General features: G+C 41.7%; 1 protein-coding gene across 1 annotated transcript in view; it reads left to right on the top strand.

The window, feature by feature from the left end:
• LOC129403258 (uncharacterized) overlaps window positions 1-23206 on the top strand; it is a 73705-nt gene that overhangs the window by 199 nt on the left and 50300 nt on the right. The window contains exon 2 of the mRNA XM_055129790.1: window positions 623-1389. Within this exon, the coding sequence (XP_054985765.1) occupies window positions 623-1389 (767 nt within the window). The remainder of the gene's footprint in view (window positions 1-622; window positions 1390-23206) is intronic.

The following is a 23206-nucleotide window of genomic DNA, read 5'->3' as shown; positions in this document are numbered from 1 at the left end:
CCTAGGTTGATTGCCTCTCACAGCTTTTGTACTAAGTGCAGCAGTGAATAATAATGTACATATTATAATAGCAATACCATTACTATCTAATACTATTTAACATCAATTGTGAAAAAATATTATTTAAACTCATCAGTATTTGGGCACAATCCCTTCCCCACTATTTCATTTACAGTGGAGAATTAACACTTAGATTAAGAACTTTCCAAGGTTGCACAGCTGTTAAAAGCTGTGACAATTGATACCGGGGTGCAGTTTCACCCACAGCCCTCAAACCGTTCGTGGAAGGGGATATGGCACTGCACAGGTCACAGTGTTGTCAGACATAGAGCAGCTCAGCAGATGTGCATGGCCATCGGTATTATCAAGTGAGGAAGGGTCTGGAATTACAATGGGGCATCCCTTGTAGTAATCTCCACCAGCCGCAGGAGTATCTACAGCTGCCTTTGAAATAAAGATACAAAAAAGACTGGAAACATCCCCCAGGAGTTGAAAAGCTCTGACAAGATTGATTGAAGGGAAAAGACCTCATGGTCTTTTGTTGAACCAATAACAAGGATACCCGGTGTACCAGGGGACTTGGTGCCTGAGGCAGGGAGCTAATGAGTTCTCTGTCCCCTAGATCCCGAGGCCGCGCAGCTCCTGCAGGAGCCCAAACTGAGGCTCCTCCTGGTGGGGAAATCGGGAACCGGGAAGAGCGCCACGGGGAACAGCATCCTGGGCCAGGACTGCTTCCCGTCCCGGCTCAGCGCCACGCCCGTGACCACGACCTGCGCCGTGGGGACGTGCAGGTGGGGCCGGTGGCACCTGGAGGTCCTGGACACGCCGGACCTTTTCAGCTACGGCATCCCCGACTCGGACCCGCGGTGGTGGGAGCGGGGCCGCTGCGTCCTGCTCTCGGCGCCGGGGCCCCACGTCCTGCTGCTGGTGACCCAGCTGGGCCGCTTCACCCCCGGGGACCAGCTGGCCGTGAGCGCCATGAAGGCCATTTTCGGGGACGCCGTGCTGGCGCGCACCATCGTGGTCTTCACGCGCGGGGAGGACCTGGCAGGGGGGTCCCTGCGGGAGTACGTGCGCGACGGCGACAACCGCGCGCTGCGCGAGCTGGTGGCCGAGTGCGGGCACCGCGTGTGCGCCTTCAACAACCGGGCCACGGGCGGCCAGCGGGAGGCGCAGGTGGCCGAGCTGATGGCGCAGGTGGAGCAGCTGCTCAGGGCCCAGGGCGGCGGCCCCTACACCGGCGGGCCCTTCCAGCTGGCACAGACCCCGGGCTTGGGCAGCGCCCAGGACCAGCTGCGCAGGGTGGCCGGGAGTGTGAACGCAAGCATGAACGCGAGCATGAACGCGCGCATGCACCAGTCCCTACTGCTACTCCTACTCGGGTTGCTGGTAGGGCTGTGGGCCTGGAGCCGTGCGCTCGCCAACCGCATGTGGGTGGGCCTGGCCCCCGCCAACCGCCCGTGGGTGGGCCTGGCCCTGCTGCTCTGTGTCATCATTCTGCTTTACCTGCTTCAGGGGTCCCGGAGTGCTCGGGACCACTTTGGGGATACTTAGAGCAGATGCACAGTGTGGGAACCTGCTTGGAAGGAGCCGTGACCCGGAGCAGAAGACGGATCAGAGCGTGTCCGGCACAACAGAGAGAAACAGTCTGACCTTTTCAGCCCGAGATGTCACTTTTAACGATAGACACGCATGTGTACAATAAATCTGTTCCACTTAAAGACATCCTTGAAATGTCTTCGTGCTGATGCAGCTTTTTCCTCGGGAGGGGGCTGGGGATAATAAAACTATGGGCAGATTTGGATTCATAAAAGAAAATGATTTTCATTTTGAGCATTGAAACCCGGCATATAATTACCTCCATTTAGATCCAGTCTTCATCCATTTAGAATGTCATTTTATTATTATTATTATTATTTTATTATTATTTTTTGACACACCCTAAACTCAGTCCCTTCTCTGCTGTCCCAGTTAGACCCTATGCCCCACGGAGACTTTCAATAGTGTTCTTGCCCCTAAGGCAGGAATCTGAAGGACTCCTGTGCATTCCTCAAAATGAGAGAGCGATAGACAGACAGCAAGACAGACACAGAGACACAGAGACAAAGTAACACAGAGAGAATCAGCAACAGAGAGACAGAAAAAAGAGACAGAGACACAGAGAGAGACAACAGACAGAAGAAAAGTGCCTGACATCGAGACAGTCTAGGGGTGGATGGAAGTTGTTGGGTGGAGAGAGGGAAACAGAGGACATTGTTCCTGGGAAATGCACACTGGTGAAGGGAGGGTGTTTGAAGCTTATATGACTGAAACCCCTGAACAGATTTGTAATGCTCTGTCTCAAGGTGACTCAATCAAAACAAACAAAAAACCTCCCCAGTGGGCTAGAGAGATAGTCTAGTAGGTAAGGACTTGACCATGTGTAGCTGACCCAGGTTCAATCCCTGGAACAAATTATGCCCCCCTCCACCCCTTCCTTCCAGGAATTTTCTTTGATTGCAGAACCAGAAATAATTCCTGAGCACTTGCAGGGTATTGTTTCCCCCAAAGAAGAACGAATGAAAAACTACAACAATGTCCTCTGTAACATCTTCATTAACTGTTTGTTTTGTGCTTACAACTAATGGTGCTTAGAGCTTACTCCTGGCCCTTCTCAGGGCTCACACAGTGCTCAGGGACCCTATGCCATACTGAGATTAGAAATAGGTGTGTTGCATGCAAAGGCAGTGACTTATCTCAGTATTTCTCCAGTTTGCTTCCTTCAGAAGCAGATTTCCTTGTTGTGGATCCATGTGGCAGTGCTGGAAATTAAACCAGGGCCTTTTCACGGAAAAGTCATTTGCTCAACAACTTGAGTTACACCCCAACCCCCTTAATATTTTGTTTTTGTTGTTATTGTTGTTGTTTTGGGGCTACATCAGGCTGTACTCAGGATTCCTCTTGACTCAGTGCTAAGGGATCACTCCTGGTGATGCTCAGGGAACCATATGGATCATTGTACTAGGGCAATCTTGTACAAGGTAATCACCCTACCCACTGTGATATCTCTCCAGCCCCTATTCATTAACAAACAAACAAACTCATACTTTCTGAGCACCTCTGACTGGGCTGGCCACCACTCTGAGGTTTCACACCCTTTGAAAGCAGCTGTTGCCAGGGATGCCCGGTGTCAGCCCAGCTTCAGAATTAATCCAGGCACATCTTCCTACTGGACAAACGAGGCTCCAATCCCAGCTCCACTATCCCAGTGTTGAGATGCTGCAACAGTTACTGAATTCCTGCATGCTTTGGAGCTCTCAGGCATCCAAATGAGATGACACATCTCCCTGGGGTGCCAGGATTAAGGAAATCAGTCCATTTCTGTGTTTCACAAAGTACATGGGTAACCCCATGTTTGTGCTGAAATTTTAGGATGCAGGGGTTATAGGAGCCTTGAGACAGAGCAGGGAAGAGGTATTTCTTCTACCAACTTCAGACAGATCACCAGCCATGCTCCCCTTCCTTTTGCCTCCCCTTTCCCTGTCCACATCCTAGACAGTGATTTTAAAATGTCTCAGTCTGGGTGGTTTCTATACAATAGGATGTTTTGCCTCAACTTCATCGTGTTCACATATCTGTATTTCTATGGGGAAAATTGATCTCCGTTCTGATAATGGGTAAGAGGGAGAGCACAGGGACCTGAAGAAAGCCACAGAGCCCTGAGATTAGATTGGGTGACAGTGTTGTGGGAGACAGGCCAGCTAAGGAGAGTTCTGAAGTGATATGAAGCCAGACTAATTTTTTATTGCTAAATACCTTCTTTTTAAATTTCATTTTATTTTATTTTTATTAATTTATTCTTTTATTGAATCACCATGTGGAAAGTTACAAAGCTTTTAGGTTTAAGTCTCAGTTATACAATGCTTGAACACCCATCCCTTCACCAGTGCACATATTCCACCACCAAGAAACACAATATACCTCCCCCACCCCCACCTCCCCAGCCCCCGTCCCGCCTGTGTAACTCATAAATTTCACTTTACTTTCACTTTACTTTGATTACATTCAATTTTTCAACAAAAAAACTCACTATTATTGTTTGTAGTTTCTCCCCCTAAAGTCGGACCTGCTGAAAAGGAAGCATTTGATAATTTGTTTTCCATTGCTGAGAATGAAGAGATATGAGGCCGAGTGGCCGCACTAGCAAAGCCAGACTAATTTTTATTATCTAATCAACATGATATGCACAGTTACAAAGTTGTTCATCATTGGATTTCAGTCATAAAATATTCTAACCCCTCCAACTACTGGAGTATGTTTCCCATCACAGTGTAGTGTCCCCAGTTTCCCTCAGCTGCCATGCAGTATCACCAGCCTGCCTCTATGGCAGGAACTTCTCTCTCTCTCTCTCTCTCTCTCTCTCTCTCTCTCTCGTTCTCATTCTCTGTCTCCTTTTCTGCATTATGATTTGAAATACAGCTACTAAGAGGTTATCCTGTTTGTTCCTTGACCTACTTTCAGCACACAGTTATTATCCATAGTGATCATTTCCAACTATCAATGTCCTAGTGGTCCCTTCTCTATTCAACTGATTTCGCAACCCGCATTGAGGCAGGCTTCCAGACATGGACCAAGGCTCTTGGCCCTAGTTTCAATTGTCCTTAGGTATTAGTCTCATATTATGTTCTTTTTAAATTTCTCACAAATGAGATCAATATTTCTATGTCTGTCCCTCTCCTTCTGTTTCATTTCACTCAGTATGATATTCTCCATGTCCATCCATTTAAAGCGAATTTCATAACTTCATTTTTCCTGGTGACTTTGCAGTATTCCATTGTATAGCTGTACCATAGCAGCTTTAACCAGTCATCTATTCTCGGGCACTTTGGTGGTTTTCAGATTCTGGCTATTGTGAATATTGTTGCAATGACTATAGAAGTGCAGATGACACTCCTGCTGTGTGTTTTTGGACCCCTGGGTTATATTACCAGAAGTGCTATTGCTGGTTCTTATGGAAGCTCAATTTCTAGTTTTCGAGGAGTGCAGATATTGTTTTCCAGAGAGGTTGAACTAGTCGGCATTCCCATGAACAATGAATGAAAGTTCTTTTATCCCCACATATTTTCCAACACTGGTTGTTGTTTCCTTCTTGATGTGTGGCATTTTCTGAGGTATGGGATGGCATCTTAATGTTTTGATTTGCATCTTCCTGTTGATTAGCATTTTAGAGTATTTTTAAGTACCTTTTTCTCATTTTTATTTCTTCTTAATGGAAGTTTTTGTTCATTTCTTCTACCCATTTTTTATGGGATTGGATTTTTTTCTTGTAAGGTTGTACTGGTTCAGCACCTCCATGACAGCACGAAGAATGACAAGAGTGAGAAAGTCACAAACAGATGCCTGTCTCTGGAAACTCTCGAGCTCATTCATCAACGTGGTTTGGCACGAGCCTAAGGCAACCACAAGCTAACATCTGAGCTCACAGAGCTGTGCAGAGAAGTGATAAAGGAAGACATCAAAGAGAGAAGAGCAGCAGTGTTGGCCGATGCGGCAGAAGCCGGGAAAAGTATTCACAATGCTCACTTGTCCTTCACCAACTACAAGACCAAGATGACTGCCCTCCGACGTCCCGATGGATCTATCACATCTTCCAGAAAGGTAATGGAGAAGATTATTCCTGACTTCTACTCTGATCTCTTTGACAGCCATGTCCACCTGCCCACATACCAAATTCCGCAGGATGGATATGTCATTCCCAACGTCCTCGCTTCTGAAATCTGACACATCATTTCATCGGTAAAGACACGTACAGCACCCAGTCCAGACAAGATCAGACCCGAACACCTGTATAATCTGCTGCCAATACTCATCAATACACTGGCTTGGCTCTTCACATGCTACCTGTCTGAATGCAAGGTTACATCCCAGTGGAAAACCAGCAGGACCGTTCTGTTGTACAAGAAGGGCAACATCGGCAACTACAGCCCATTCTGCCTGCTGTCTGTCGTCTACAAGTTGTTCACTTGTTCACTGAATAGAATAGGCAGAACACTAGATGAAGGACAACCACTTGAACAAACTGGGTTCCGAAAAGGATTCAGCATGATCGACCATACCCACACAGTAACCAAACTCATTGAAATTTCGCGAGAGTTCAAGATGCCACTCTATCTGATGTTCATCGACATAAAGAAGGCCTTTGATTCTGTTGAGACTGAAGGGGTCATTGAAGCCCTAGCCAAAGAGGGTGTTCAATCACAATACATAAAGATTCTCTGTGAGCTGTATTATGGATTCACCACCAGGATATCATCATTCTACAAGGAAGTGATCATTGATGTAAAGAGAGGGGTTCATAAGGGCGATATCATTTCACTGAAACTCTTCAGTGCCACACTTGAGAATGTCATGCGACAACTGAATGGGAATAAGTAGGAGTGAAGATAGACGGTCAGCAACTACACCACCTTCACTTCACTGATGACATTGTTCTCATAACGCCAAACATTAGCCAAGCGGCACAAATGCTGCCCGACTTTGACCGTGAGTGTGGAAAGGTCAGACTGCAGCTGAACCTCAACAAGACGATGCTTATGAAAACAGAACTAGTTCCTGATGCTCCATTTGCTCTCAATGGAACAAACATCTCCAAATTTAGCAGCTTTGTGTACCTGGGCCTAAAACTCAACATGAGGAATGACTTGGCGCCAGAAATGCGCAGGAGGAAGAGAGCAGCGTGGAATGCCTCAAGAGCATCAAACAAGTGGTTAAGAGGACGAAGAATCTCTGACTCTGGGCACATCTTTTCGATTCCACCATTCTTCCTGCACTAACGTATGCCTCAGAGATCTGGGCCCTATGCAAACATGATGAGAAAGGTATTCAGGTATCTTAAAGAGGAATCGAAAGTGCTATGCTAGGAGCATTACGTCTCACTCAAGTGAGAGAAGGAATCCAGAGTTCCTACCTCCATCGATGGTCAAGAATTAGGGACGCTGTCTCATTTGCCAAGACATGAAAAATCAGATGGGCCGGACATGTAATGCAATTCAGAGATGACCACTGGACTAGAGCTGTTACCGACTGGATTCCACGGGATGTCAAAAGACTGCGTGGCTGCCCACCAACGAGATGGTCAGACTTCTTCGTCAAAACCCTGTATGAATGATTTGACACTCTTCCTGTTCCTGGAGCAAGCACTAGCTACACTAGCATGCGATGGGGACAAATGGAGACGTTACTGGTGCCTGCTCGAGCAAATCGAAGATCAATAGGAAGACAAGTGATACAAGTGAAAGTTGTACCAGAACTTATTTATGTTGGAAATTAACCCCTTAACTTATGGGTAAATATTTATCCCATTCTGTGGACTGTCTCTGTTTCTTGGTTGCCATTTCTTTTAAAGAGCAGAAGATTCTTAGTTCGGTGTAGTCCAGTTTGTTTATCTTTGCTTCAACTAGCTTCATCAGTGATGTTTCATCTTTCAAGATGCCTTTAGCTTCAGTGTCATGGAGGGTTCTCCATATGTTTTCCCCAATGTGCCTTATAGATGCAGGTCTAATACTGAGGTCTTTAATCCATTTTAGTCAGACTTTATTGCCTGAAATTAGAGAGAGGTCTGAATTCATTTTTATTTTTCATATAGCCATACAATTTCCCCCCAGCAATACTGTTGAAAGGATTTCCTTGCTCTACGTCAGATTTCTTGATCCTTTATGAAAGATGAAGTGATCATATGTTTGAAGATTGTATTAGGATATTCAAGTCTATTTCATTGGTCTGAGGGTGTGCCATTATTCCAATATCATGGTATTTTGATCATTATTGTTTTGTAATATAGTCTGAAGCTGGGGAAAGTGATATCTTCTGTCTTCTTTTCTCAAGGGTTGCTTTAGCGAATCATGGGGGTTTATTTTCCCATATGAATTCCTGGTGTGTTTTATCTATTTATTTGAAAAAAATATCATAGTTATATGTATAGGGCCCTCATTGAAATTGCATAATGCTTTGGGGTGCATTGCCATTCTGACGAAGTTAATTCTCCCCATCCATGAACAGGGTACATGGCTCAATTTTTTGTGTTCTCTCTTATTTCTTGAAGGAGTGTGCTTTTAGTTATCTTTGTACAGGTCTTTCACCTATTTATTTAGGCTGATTCTGAGGTTCTTTATTTTCAGAAACAAAATTGTGAATATAAGTTCTTTTTGCTGCCTATAATTTTTTAAACTTTTTTATTGAATCACTGTGAGATAGAGCACTATAAGCTGTTCATGATTGGATTTCAGTCATACAGTATTCCAACACCCACCCCTCTACCAATATACATTTCTCAGCACCAGTATCCCCAGGTTCCCTCCCATCACCCCTCACCTCCCACCACCTGTCTGCCTCTATGGCAAGTCCTTCTCTCTCTCCCTCCGTTCTTCCCTTCCTCTCTCCCTCCCTTCCTCCTTCTCTCCCTCTTTCTCTCATTTGGACACTGTGGTTTGCAATATTGATTCTGAAAGATTATCAAGAATATTCCTTACTTACTTTTAACCTTCAGGTCTTGTCCAGAGTGATCATTCCCAGCTATTATTGTCATAGAGGTCTCTTCTCTATATTACCTACCTTCGGTCCCACACACATACTTGTGTTCAGTTGCAAACATTGGAAAGTCCTCATACCCCTATTTTCCAAGGCCAAGGATATTCTTCTTCTATATATATTTCTATATATCACAAGTGAATGCAGTCATTTTGTATCTGTCCCTTTTCTTCTGACTCATTTCACTCAGCATGATATTCTCCATGTCCATTCATTTACAGGAACTTCATTAATTTATTTTTCCTGACTGCTTCACAGTATTCCATTTGTGTAGACATGCCATAGCTTATCTATTCATCTGTTCTCAGGTACTAAGGTTGTTTTTTCTCCAGATTCTGGTTATGTGAATAGTGCTGCAACGAACATACTAGTGCAGATGGTGTTTCTGCTGTGTGTTTTGGAGTCCGCAGGGTATATTCCCAGATATGATGCTTCTGGGTCAAATGGAAGCTCAATTTCTAGTTTTCCACAAAGGTTGGACCAGTTGGCATTCCTACCGACAGTGAAGGGAGACCCTTTCTCCCCACATCCGCGCCAACACTGGTTGCATTTGTTCTTTTCTATGTATGCTAGTCCGTGTGGTGTGAGATGATATCTCATTGTTGTTTTGATCTGCATATCCCTGATGATTAGTGATGAAAAGCAATTTTTTCATGTACATTTTGGCAATTTTAACTTCTTTTATGAGACAGTTTCTGTTCATTTCATTGCCCCACTTTCTTATGGGTTTGTATTTTTCTTTTTGTGTTCAATCAGTGCCCTTGTATATCCTTGATACCAACCTCTTATCAGATTGGTTTTGGGTAAATATACTTTCTCATTCCACAGGCTGTCTTTGTATCCTGGTCACTGTTTCTTTTGAGGTGCATAAGCTCCTCAAAGAGCTTAGTTTAAGATAGTACTATTTGTTTATTGTTGTTTCCACTTGCCTGGTTAGTGGCGAATCATCTTTGAAGATACCTGTAGCTTCAATGTCGTGTAGGGTTTTGCCCACCCCACCCCACCTCACACCACCTCTGTGGCAGGGCATTCCCTTTTGTTCTCTCTCTCCTTTTGGGTGTTTTGGTTTGCAATAGAGGTATTTAGTGGCCATAGTATTTGATCCATAGTCCACTTTCAGCGTGCATCTCCTATCCCCACCGGGTCCTCAAACCACACTTTACCTGGTGTTCCCTTCTCTATCTGAGTTGCCTTTTCCTACAGCATGTGAGGCAAGTTTCCAAGCTGTGGAGTCAACCTCCTGGCACTTATCTCTACTATTCTTGGGTGCTAGTCTCCTATTCTGTTACTTTATATTCCACAGATGAGTGCAATCTTTCTATGTCTGTCTTTTTCTTTTTGACTCATTTAACTTAGCATGATACTTTCCAAGTTGATACACTTATATAAAAAGGTCATGACTTCATCTTTTCTAACAGCTGCATAGAATTCCATTGTGTAGATGTACCAAAATATCTTTAACTAGTCATCTGTTCTCGGGCATTCAGGTTTTTTCCAGATTCTGGGTATTGTAAAAATTGCTGCAATGAACATTCGAGTGCAGATATCATTTTGACTATACTTTTTTGCCTCTCCTGGATATATTCCCAGAAGTGGCATTGCTGGTTCAAATGGAAGCTCAATTTCTAATTTTTTGAGAAATGTACATACTGTTTTCCAAAAGGGTCGAACCAGTCGGCATTCCCACCAGCAGCAGAGGAGAGTAACTTTCTCCTCACATCCTCGCCAATAGCAGTTGCTTTTGTTCTTTTGGATATGTGCCAGTCTCTGTGGTGTGAGGTGGTATCTCATAGTTGTTTTGATCTGCATCTCTCTGATGATTACTGATGAAGAGCATTTTGAATCTTCTTTATATTTTTAAAGAACCAGCTCTTGGTTTCAATGATCTTTTGGATTGTTATTTTTAGAACCCAGCTCGTTAATTTCTAAGTTTTATTATTTCTTTTTTTCTGCCTAGATTGTGCTCCTTTTGTTGGTCTTTTCTAAGATCTTAAGGTTTGAAGTCAAGTTATTTACGCGGGCCCTTTCTTCCTTCCTGAGAAATTGGTGCAGAGCTATAAATTTCCTCCTTAACACTGCTTTAGCTGTGTCTCACAAGTTCTGGTAGCTCATGCTTTCCACATTCATATGTTTCCATGAATCTTTTGATTTCTTCCTTGATTTTTTTCTCTGACCCACTGGTTTTTCAACAATAAGCTGTTTAATTTTGAGGTGTTTCATTTGATTCTATTTGTGATTAACTCTATTCACTGCATAGTAAAAGATTTTTGATAAAATTTCTATCTTTCTCATTCTATTGAGGTGTGTTTTGTGTCCCAGCATGTGGTCTATCTTGGAAAATGTTCCATGCCATATGCACTGGAAAAGAACATGTATTTGGTTTTAGGGGGATAAAAGGCCCTGTACATACCTATTATCCCTCTCTCTTCCATTTCTTCTTTCAGAGGCAGTAATTCCTTGATGAATTTTAGTCTTGTTGCTCTATCAAGAGCTGATAAGGCAGTGTTGAAGTCTCTGACTACTATTTTGTTGCTATCAATATTCTCCTTGAAGTCTGTTAGCAGCCGTTTTAAGTATTTTTCTGGACACTCATTGAGTGTGCATATGTTTACGAGTGTGATTTCTTCCTGATGTACATATAACTTGATCATTAGAAATGGCCTTTGCTCTCCTTTCTAATCTTTTTCAACCTGAAATCTAAGTTTTCAAACACTAGTATGGCCACCCCTGCTATTTTGAGGGAGTTGTTTGCTTGAAGGATTTTTTTTCATCCTTTGACTTTGAATCTGTGTTTGCTCTGACTGTTCAAATGTGTTTTTTGTAGGAAGCATAACATTGGGTTTAGTTTTTGAATCCATTTTTCATTCTGTGTCTCTTAATTGGTTGAATTAGACTATTAATATTAAAAAGATTATTATCATGGGTGTTTGTGCCATATTTCTGTAGAGATTTGTTGTGCTTGTGGGGTTTGTTTTGTCTTACAGTAGCCTCTTCAATCCTTTTAAGGTTGCTTTTGAGTTCATGAAGTTCCTAAACTGTTGCTTATCCATCAAATGTATCATTCCTTAGTGTCTGAGGGAGAATCTAGCCAGATAAATTATTCTTAGTGAGGCATTCATTTCACTGAGCATTTTTTCAAATTTGATTTTATAAAATTGTTCACAATAATGAATCACCTTCCATATCTCAACCTGTCCCACCACCATTACACCTTTCTACCACCATATTTTTTTAATTTTCCAACCACCATTCAGGCCTATCAAAGAGACAGATGCTAAGTAATTTATCCCGTACTCCTTGCTGTGAATAGTCTGAGATATCACACCCTTTTGGAATCCTAAAATGTCACATGATTAGGGTACAGAAGCATCTCTACAGCTCACTGCTCACTTCGGAGATTCTTTTGTGTGAGTCCAGATCACAACTTTAATGTGCCCAAATGGTGAGTGGAGGCCAATCGCATGTGCGGCATCCAGGGTCCTGAAGAGCGGGGGTTGAGGGGATGGAAAGTAGCGACCCGAACACTACCCATGGGGCCTGGAGTCTGCCATCTTTGGTCCCGGGTACCTGGGCATTACACTCGTTTCTGAAAGATCACGGCCACCAGGTGCATGTGGAGAGATGGCACTCACCCCTTCTGAGGCTCCCTGCTAAGGTCAGCCTGATGCTGGGTCCAACGGCATCTCTGCTGCACCTCTTGGTTCTGAGGTTCTTTCGTGTGGGTCCAGCTTCCTTGTGCTTTTCTGTACTATTTTTGGGTGTTAGTCTCCCATTCTGCTACTTTATATTCCACAGATGAGTGCAATCTTCCTATGTTGGTCCCTCTCTTTCTGACTCATTTCACTTAACATGATACTTTCATTTTGATCCACCTATAGTATTCCATTGTGTAGATGTAACAAGCTTTTTTTAACCAGTCATCTGTTCTTGGGCACTTGGGTTTGTTCCAGATTGTGGCTATTGTAAACAGTGCTGCAATGAACATATATGTGCAGATGTCATTTATATGTGCAGATGTCATTTCTACTTTTTTGAATCTCTGGGATATATTACCAGAAGTGGTATTGCTGGGTCAAATGGGAGCTCAATTTCTAATTTTTTGAGAAGCGTCCATACTGTTTTCCAAAGGGTTGAACCAGTGGGCATTCCCACCAGCAGTGAAGGAGACTCCCTTTCTCCCCACATCCATGCCAACATCGTTTCTTTTTGTTCTTTTAGATATGTTCCCATGGTGTGAGATGATACTTCATTGTTGTTTTGATCTGAATCTCCCTGATAATTAGTGATAAAGAGCATTTTTTCATGTGCCTTTTGGCCATTCAAATTTCTTCTTTGAGATGGTTTCTGTTCATTTCATCGCCCCATTTTCTGATGGGGTTGGGTGTTACCTTCTTGTAGAGTTCAACCAGTGCCTTGTGTATTATTGATATCAGCCCTTTATCATATGGATATTGGGTGAATATCCTTTTCATTTTGTAGATTGTATCTGTATTCTGGTCACTCTTTCTTTTGAGGTACAGAAGATTTTTAGTTTAAGATAGTCCCATTTGTTTATCTCTGTTTCCTCTTTTTTTGTTAGTGGCATGATCACAACTGGTTAAGGACACAGTATATCAGAAAGTACCAACTGTGGTAAACGTCTATATGCAAAGTGAAAGTTTAATAAAATCTATGAGAAACCTAAAGAAACACATTAATGAAAACAATTATAGTGGAAGATTTAAACACTTTACTTTTTTATTTTTTATTTATTTTTTAATTAGTGAATTACAGTGAGAGTACAATTACATATTCACACATTTTTGTGCTTGTTTTTCCCTCATGCAATGTTCGAGAGCCCATCTTTCCACCCGTGTCCATTCTCTACCACCAACGAACCCAGTATCCCTCCCACCTCCCAATCAAATCCCCCCACCCCACCCCACCTCTGTGGCAGGGCATTCCAATTTGTTCTCTCTCTCCTTTTGGGTGTTGTGGTTTGCAATAGGGGCATTGAGTGGCCATCATGTTCAGTCTCTAGTCTACTTTCAGCACGCATCTCCCTTCCCGCGTGGAATCTCCAATCACATTTTACTTCGTGTTCCCTTCTCTATATGGGATGACTTTCCCCCAGCATAAACACTTTACTTTTGCATGTGTTTTTTTTTTGCATGTGGTTTGATGCTGGAGATCAGATCTGGGTTGATTGCATGCAAGGCAAGCACCCTACCTGCTGTACAATTGCTTTGACCCTGAGGGGAAAAAAAAATTTAAGTGTTATTTACAAGTAGGTTCAAAATAGTTTGGTGTATAAAATACCAGCTATGGAAAGTTATAAATAGCCAAGAAAAGGTAATGGAAGTAAGATAATCTGTGATCTAATTTTTAGTGGGATATCTATTTACTTGTGCTGGAGCGATAGCACAGTGGGTAGGGCGTTTGCCTTGCATGAGGCCGACTCGGGTTCGATTCTTCCAGCTCTATTGTGGAGGGCCCAGCAAGCTACTGAGAGTATCCAACCTGCAAGGCAGAGCCTGGCAAGTACCCTTGTGGTGCATTTGATATGCCAAAACAGTAACAACAAGTCTCACAATGGAGACGTTACTGGTGCCCGCCCAAGCAAAACAATGAACAACGGGATGACACTGATACAGTGATACTTTTGTCATTAAACACATGGAGAATTCTCGGAAAATAGAATTGTTGTATGACTCACTAATTCAACTTCTTGATCTCATCCTCCTAAAGACAAAAACATACTCAAAAGGACATATGCACACCATTATTCATTGCACCTCTCAGAACAATAATTAGGATATGAGATGAACATAAATGGAGAAGGAGAATCACTCTAAACAAGATAGAAGAGGAGGATATTCTTTTAGATGAAATGAGTTAGAAGAAAGACACATACCAAATGATCTCACTTTAACTGTGCTATATAAAATAATAACAAGATGAGTGAATGGAAGGCATCCAAGAGGGGATACCTAGATTAACCTTGACACTGGCTAATAAAAATGAGAATGAAGAAAAGATAAATGGGAGGTAACAGGTGTAGAAGTCAGGGTTCCCAGAAAATCAGTGTTGTGTAGATCTTGTATATTTATAAATATAAATTTCAGAGTCAATAATATTGAATGCTGAGATCAAAACTCAATTACAACAACAAAAAACTTAAAAATTTGATTTTTTAGAAGACAGGTTTTGTTTGGGAGGGAACATAGGGTTGGTATTGGAAGTGTCCATCTGAAATTTGCCAATGAATGTTTATGTAAACCACAGTGTGGGATATTTAAAACAATTTCACGTAAAGTATAACTTAAAAAGTAAAAATAGACATGGTATGAAACAATGAACTAACATATATTCCACAATTCTACACCTGAATATCAATCCAAAAAATCTAGAAAACTTATTTTAAAAGAAACATGTATATCTAAGTCCATTGCAACTCTATTACCCAGTAATTCCTCAGAACATACCCCAAGGGTCCAAAAGCACAGAAAAGAAATCTGTACTTCCTATGTTCTTTGAAATGCATCTGTACTTCCTACAGTTCTTTGGCTATTCACAATAGCCAAAATCCGGAAACGGCCTGAGTCTCCAAGAATAGACACGTGGATAAAGAATCTATGTAACATATACACAGTGGAATGCTCCTGGGTCACAAGGTAAAATAAAGTCATACAGTATACTGTCGTGTGGATTGATCTGGAGAATATCATGCAGAGTGGAGACAGTAAGAGGCAGGGGAACAAACTCAGAATGATCCCCTCATGTGTGGGATATAGAGAGTTCCCATGAGGGAATATCAAATGCCCAAAAGCTAGAGAAATAAAAGCAGGAGAGCTAGTCTTCAGTAGGATCTGCAACTTGGGGGTAATTTATGGAAGGGAACAGTAGGACAATGGTGGAAGGAGAAAGCACTGGCCACGAAGGCAGGCTGAAGGGGGCAGGACGGAAACTAGTTGACACTCATGAAAGTATTGATGTTGGAATATTGTGCACCTGGAATTTAGTCATGAGGATCTTAGTTACATTGTATCTCATGGTGATTGAATTTTTAAAAAGAGAGAAATCCCAGAGACTGACTGAAGAAATTTGGTTGCTGAGAGCTGGGTTGTGCAGGCCTGAGAATTGCACACTTTAGGCCTCATAAATGATGTGGTCTCAGAGACAGTTACTCAACTCTGCCTGTGGGGTGAGAAGTATAAGTATGGTGTGAGACTTGAGTTCTAGAAAACATTAAAATTCAGAAAATGCAGATTTAACTATTTTCTAGTGTTATCCTTCTTTTGATTTTTTTTATCCAATGGATATTGTGTGCTCTTTCCTTTCTTAGAGTAATATTTCTTTTGTGGATTGCACTACATGGTAAGGCAACATCTTTAAGAGCAAACTCAGAAAAAATCTTGTGTGGCATCTTTAGAAGGTTGAGAAAATAACATTGTTCCCCATTTCCAGGTGATTTCAAGCAGACCATGCACTCCTGGAAATGGGGTTTAAGATATAAAAGTCCTAAATATAGTCATCTAAATTCCTCTTTTTTTGGAAGCTACCCATTAATTTTCCACTCCTCTGTTCCCTGTAAGAGAGATACACTGTCACCTCTGGTTGTCAAGAAATTGATAGGAAGCCTACTTCATGCTACTTATGATGACCTCAGCACAATTCTTGAAACCTCTATTCATGACATATGTGTTAAGTTGATCTGCAGAGCTGATTCATACACTTGGTTCCATGCACATTTAGCAGTTTTATGTCAAAGGACCTCAAACTCTTTAATCCTAAGGAATTTTTTTTTCTTAGACTAAGAACCACCTCCTCCATGCAGCATTATCAGATTTCCCAAACTAACCTACCTGTTCATTCTTTCTATCATTTATCTTACAGCACAGACATTTATAACATGCACATATGCACATTGAAGGTGAAAGTCTATGTTCATATCAAGAATAACAATTAACTACTATAAGATTAACACTTCAAAAGGAGATGGAAGTATGTTTATAAAAATCGTTTGTGTAGAAAAGAGACTGTGTGGGCTCAGCAGAGCCTCCCTGCACAGGTGCTATTGTCTAAAGATTGTCCGGTTCTTCTGTGAAGTCATTTGATGCAAAAATCAATTTCAAGGAAAGGACTAAAAATCAGTCCATAGATTGTGGACTATTTGTGTCCTCAGGAGCTATATCTTAGGGCAAAATACGTCTCTGGCTGCTTTTATCGACTTTATTGCATTGTAGGAAAAGTACACAGCTGGAATGTGGCCCTTGGAAAAGTAAGTGGAAGCTGAGGACTGGGATCACACGAAGAGAAAACTCCATCTCCACAGTCATGGCCTGAGGTGCAGTAACAGAGGTCAAATGGAGAGGGGAGAATGAGATAGAAGACAACAGGGAGACACAATGACATAACGCAGTCACAGCTATAATGTCACAGAAAATACCCAGTTTCTGTCTTGTTCCACCTGAACCATGTGGATTGTTTCTCTGCCATGTATCTTTGGAGGGGAGATACAATTGGCAGAGGATGTTGAAGATGTTGGAGCTGGGAGGGCGAGCCTGAAAGTCATCTAGAGAATGGGTGTAAAGCAATTATTCTATCCTTCCTCAACAATGTTCCAAGTAAGGTCCCAGAAGTGTTAGAGATTAGAAGGAGAATGTAATCCTCCTTGGGTGTGAATATTCCTTTTCTAGTTCCTCAATCATGCTGTAGTGCATAAACTAAAGGCCCCTTTTATCACAAAAATAATTTGCCCTAAATCAGTTATTCCTCCTTGCTCACTAGCTAGAGGTTAAAATCAAGAGTTAATTCCAACTCATATTGCAGCAGAGGAGAATGGTTACTTTAGCTTTTAACCTGGGTGTTGGGAGGTGAGAAGTTGGGGCACATCTGGCAGTGCTCAAGGTTTACTCCCGACTCTTTAGTCAGGAACCATTTCTGGTGGTGCCCAGTGGAGCACATGGGGTGACAGGGATTGAATCCCAATCAGCTATGTGCTTCACTGATGACAAATGAAAGAGTTTGAGGTCCTTCTCTTAACACCAAATATAAGCCAAGCAGCATGAATGCTGGCCGACTTCGACCATGAGTGTGGAAAGGTCGGACTACAGCTGAATCTCATGAAGACAATGCTCATGAAAAACGGACTAGTTCCTGATGTTCCATTTGCCCTCAATGTAACAAACATCTCAGAATGCAGCAGTTATGTGTACCTAGGTTGACTACTCAACATGACAAACGACCTGGCACCTGAACTGCACAGGAGGAAGAGAGCTGCGTGGAGAGCCTTCAAGAGCTTCAAAGAAGTGGTTAAGAGGATGAAGAACCTCCGGCTCTGGGCACATCTTTTTGATTCCACCGTTCTTCCTGCACTAACATATGCCTCAGAGACCTGGACCCTATGAAAATAGGACGAGAACGCTACTCAGGTCTCCCAAAGAGCAATCGAAAGAGCTATGCTTGGAATATCACATTTCACTCAAGTGAGAGAAGGAATTCAGAGTTCCCACCTCTGTCAACGATCAAGAATCTGGGATGCTCTGTTTGCCAAGGCGTCAAAAATTAGATGGGCCAGACATGTAATGCGATTTATAGATAACCACTGGACTAGAGTTATTACCGACTTGATTTCACTGAATGTCAATAGAATGCATGGTTGTCCACTTACAAGATAGTCAGACTTCTTCGTCAAGACCCTGAATGAAAAGTTTGAGGCTCTTCGTGTTCCTGGAGCGAGCAGATGCCATTGGGCTACACTAGCATGCAACAGGGATGAATGGAGATATTACTGGAACCCACTAGAACAGATGGATGAACAATGGGATGAGAAGTGATACAAGTGATGTGCAAGGTAAACACCATATGTGCTCTTCTGTTCTCAACACTGGATGGGCTCGCTACTGAGTTCCTCTAAATCTTCAAAGATTTCTTATTACTTATTCTTCAAAGCTCTTCCAAGAAAAAAGAATTGTCACAAACATATTTTGTGAAACAAAAATCACCCTTATACCAAATTGGATAGTGATCAGAACAAAGAGAAACTAAAAATATGTACTTTATGAACATGGATAAAAAAACCATACATAATAAATGGTTCATATATCTTTTTCAAGTATGATTAATTACAGACAAGAAAGGGTAGTTCAACATGTACATAGATTACTTAATGTTATACATGACACAAGCAGATGAAAATAGAAAAAATGCATAATTACATCAATAGGTTCCAATAAAGCTTTTGTCAAAAGTTAGTATATGATACTTAAGTGGGGATCAAAAGAACAGATGCCAAAATTGTAAATTACATGTTCATGAAAACCAGTCCTGCCATCATATTCAATGTTGAAAAACTCGAAGGTTTTCCTCTAAGATCAGGCACATCTAAAGGATGTCCACTGCCATTAGTACTAAATTTTGTTTTGGAGATTCCAACAATGCAAGAAGTCTAGAAAATAAAATTAAAAATTAAAACTTAAAAGAAATAAATGATCATTATTGGTGCATTGCATGATATTATACACAGAAATCCAAAAGATCTTCTCGTATGTGGGGCTTAAAGAAATACTGAAAGGTAGCAACAAGGGTCAAAATACAGCATAATGGGAAGACTCATCCACACAATTGAGTTGGAGGGAACTTAAGAGAGAGGGTGTGGGGAATTCTTGGGAGAGTGAGGGATATACTGGGGATGGGGATGGTGTTGGAATTATGAACATGAGAAACATTGTAAACCACAGAATCTCAATTAAGTAATCTCAATTAAATAATTTTAAACAATAAATTTCAATGTTTTATTGAAAATCTTAAAGACCCTGGATGAGACAGCACAAGGATTAAGAATTTTGCCTCATATACCACTCATTACAGTTAAATTTCTAGTAATACATGTAGTCCTCTGAATACTTTCACGGTTAAATTGTGAGCACAACATGAGGTTAGAGCCTAGGTATGGTAAGAATTTAGTCCTCACTCTCTCCCCAAAAAATAAATGATAATTCTAAGGATATCATGAAACATCCATTATAAATTGTTGCAACAATGTTGCAATTTTACCGGAGACTCAGAGGCACTTTACTCCCAGAAGAAATATACATTTTGGGGGGAGAATCACAGGACTGCCTGGAGGTTTTGTGTTGTGGCCTGCCAGAGAGCCGCCTGTTCAACCTCCTTTTATTTATTAAATTAACATATAAACCAATCATATTCAGCCACATAGGCAAATATGCAAATCAACCAACGGAAACTAACCGCCATTTAAAGTTACAGTAACCAAAACATAAACCGTTTACATCCAGGCCTAGCTAGGCCTGAGATTATGGGATGTTGTATACCAACAATAAATAATAAAACAATATACTAAATCATCAAGATATAAATTCAATAAATAAAAATTTGTTTCATTTATACATATAAACAACTACAGATACTATAAAAGTCAAGTATGTGGAAGAAATGAAGTTTCCTTAGAATTATGCTCACACATGAAACCCGTACCCACAAAGAGACAAAGTAATACTGAGATAAAAGAATAAAAAGAAATAAAATCATCAGAAAACACAAATTCAAACTACAATGTCAAGCTATATGTATCATTTGACATTGGATTTTGTGTTTCCACACAACAAAAAAAGAGAAGCAGTTGCATGTGCGGAGGAACTCTAGCGCAATTGGTGGCTGTGACTTGCTTCCCTGGTTCTCCCACAGAAATGGGTGGATGAAGGACCAGGGAACAGTAGAACAGGAATTGGGCCCCAGGGCAATCAGCAGTCAGTTTATCTCTCTCTCCTCCCCAGAGTAGTCCAATCTCTCTGGTCATTGCACAATCACAGTGATAATTTAGGTCGTAGTCCCAGTCATCATAGTTCCACCTTCCTAGTCTCCTCATAGAACTCAAAATCCTCTTCTTTGTTATTCCCTTCCTAGTCTCATCATATCTTCACAGTCCTCAAAGTCTCAGTTCTCATCCATATCTAGTCGTTATTTTCATCATAGTTCATCTGGTCTCAGTTATCATCCTCCAAGTCATATTTTTAGTTTCAAAGTCACATTGTCATAGTCCTAGTCTTCATTTTTCCTCCCTAGTCCCCTTATAGCACATATAAAAATCATGATGGGGGTCCACATAGGTGGGGTTGAACATTATCATAATAATTATCATAATAGCATTATCATAATAACAAACATAATAACAAAGTTAGTCTTTAGGAGACGAACTCAAGAACAAAATCTCATCTGAGGGTTCAGAACTCCAGATTACTGGGAGACCCACTGAAGGGCTTGATTCCATCCAGAGTTTATTGCTTTCTCCTTTCCTCATCAATAATCCATTTAAACAATCATAGTAAATTTACTTCTTATACTATTTCACAGGGCTGGAGCGATAGCACAGAGGTTGAGCTTTCGCCTTTCACGTGGCCGACCTGAGTATGATTCCTCCACCCCTCTTGGAGAGCCCGGCAAACTACCGAGAGTATGGAGCCTGCGCGGCATAGCCTGGCAAGCTACCCGTGCATATTGTATATGCCAAAAACAGTAACAATAAGTCTCTCAATGAGAGACGTTACTGGTGCCCGCTCAAACAAATCGATGAGCAACGGTATAACAGTGACAGTGACTATTTCACAAGCTAACATCTGAAATCACAAAGCTGTGCAGAGAAGTGATAAAGGAAGACCTCAAAGAGAGAAGAGCAGCAGTGTTGGTTGATGTGGCAGAAGCCGCTAAGGTATTTGCAAAGCCCGCCTGCCCATTGCCAACTATAAGACCAGGATGACTGCCCTCTGGTGTCCTGATGGATCTACCACATCTTCCAGAATGGCAATGGAGAAGATTTTCCAAGACTTTTACTCGGATCTCTTTAATAGCCGAATTTCACAGGATGATATGTCATTCCCAGAGTTCTCCCTTTAGAAATGTGGCATGCCATTTCACTGGTAAAGAGCAACACGTTGGCATACAGCACACGGTCCAGACAAGGTCAGGCCCGGACATCTGAAGAATCTGCCATCAGAACTCGGCAATACACTGACTTGGCTCTTCACACACTACCTGTCTAAATGCAAGATTTTGTCCTAATGGAAAACTAACAGGGCCTTCCTGTTGTACAAGAAGGGAGCCATCCATGACATCAAGAACTATTGCCAGATCTTTTACTGTTCGTCATCTACAAGTTATTCACTCGAGTCATCCTGAATAGGATTGGCAGAACACTAGACGAAGGACAACCATGTGAGCAAGCCAGGTTTCAAAAAGGATTCAGCATGATCGACCATATCCACAAGGTGACCAACTCATTGAAGTTTCATGAGCATTCAAGATGCCTCTCTGTCTAACATTCATTGATTTAAAGAAGGCCTTTGATTCTGTTGAGACTAAGCAGTCATTGAAGACTTAGCCAAACAGGACGTTCAAATATACTATATCAAGATCCTCCACGAGCTGTATTTCGAATTCACTACCAAGATCTCACCATCTTACAAGGAAGTGATCATAGACATGAGAGTGGTTCGACAGGGTGATACCATTTCACCGAAACTCTTCAGTGCCATTCTTAAGAATATTATGCAACAACTTGAATGGGAAGAAATGGGAGTGAAGATAGACAGTCAGCAAATACACCACCTCTGCTTCACTGATGACATCATTCTAATATCACCAAATATAAGCCAAGTGGCACAAATGCTGGTCGATTTTGACCATGTGTGTGGAAAGGTCGAACTGCAGCTGAATCTCACAAAAACAATGTTCATGAGAAATGGACTAGTTCATGACGTTACATTTGCTCTCAATGTAATGAACATCTCCAAATGCAGTAGTTATGTGTACCTAAGTCAAGAACTCAACATGAAGAATGACCTGGCATCTGACTATTTAGGAAGAAGAGAGTGGCATGGAACTCCTTCAAGAGCTTCGAAGAAGTAATTTATGGTACGAGGAACCTCTGGCTCTGGGCACATCTTTTTGACTCCACCATTCTTCCTGCACTAACATACGCATCACAGACCTGGGCCCTATGAAAAGAGTCTGAGAATGCTATTCCTGTCTCCCAAAGAGGAATCAAAAGAGCTAAGCTTGGAATATCACACTTTACTCAAATGAGAGAAGGAATCCGGAGTTCCAACTGACATCAACTACCAAGATTCAGGATGCTGTCTTGTTTGCCAAGGCATTGAAAATCAGATGGGCTGGACACATAATGTGATTTAGAGATGACTGCTGGACTAGAGCTGTTACCGACTGGATTCCATGGTCTAAAGGCCCTACGGCCACCCACCTATGAGATGGTCAGATTTATTTGTCAAGACCCTGAATGAACGGTTTGAGGCTCTTCATGTTCCTGGAATAAGCAGATACCATTGCTACACTAGCACGTGAGAGGGACAAATAGAGACATTACTGGCGCCCGCTCAAGCAAATCAATGATCAATGGGATGACAAGTGACAAGTGACACAAGTAATACTATTTCCAGTAATTTGGTATGAACACAGTAAGAGATACATTAAGGCTATTCTGTTGACATCCCTCTATATATTCCAAGCTAGAGTACTCAGCCCAGGTTAGTCTTTCCTAACCCCAGCAGCGTCCTTATTCAGTTACTTCAAGGGTTATGAAAGAGTTTGTTCCATGATCATGCTCTTAACTTATTATACTCATGGT

The sequence above is a fragment of the Sorex araneus genome, chromosome 1, assembly GCF_027595985.1.
Source record: "Sorex araneus isolate mSorAra2 chromosome 1, mSorAra2.pri, whole genome shotgun sequence".
Taxonomy (NCBI): Eukaryota; Metazoa; Chordata; class Mammalia; order Eulipotyphla; family Soricidae; genus Sorex; species Sorex araneus.
The sequence above is the reverse complement of the archived record's forward strand: the minus strand, read 5'-3'. Positions and strand labels throughout refer to the sequence as shown.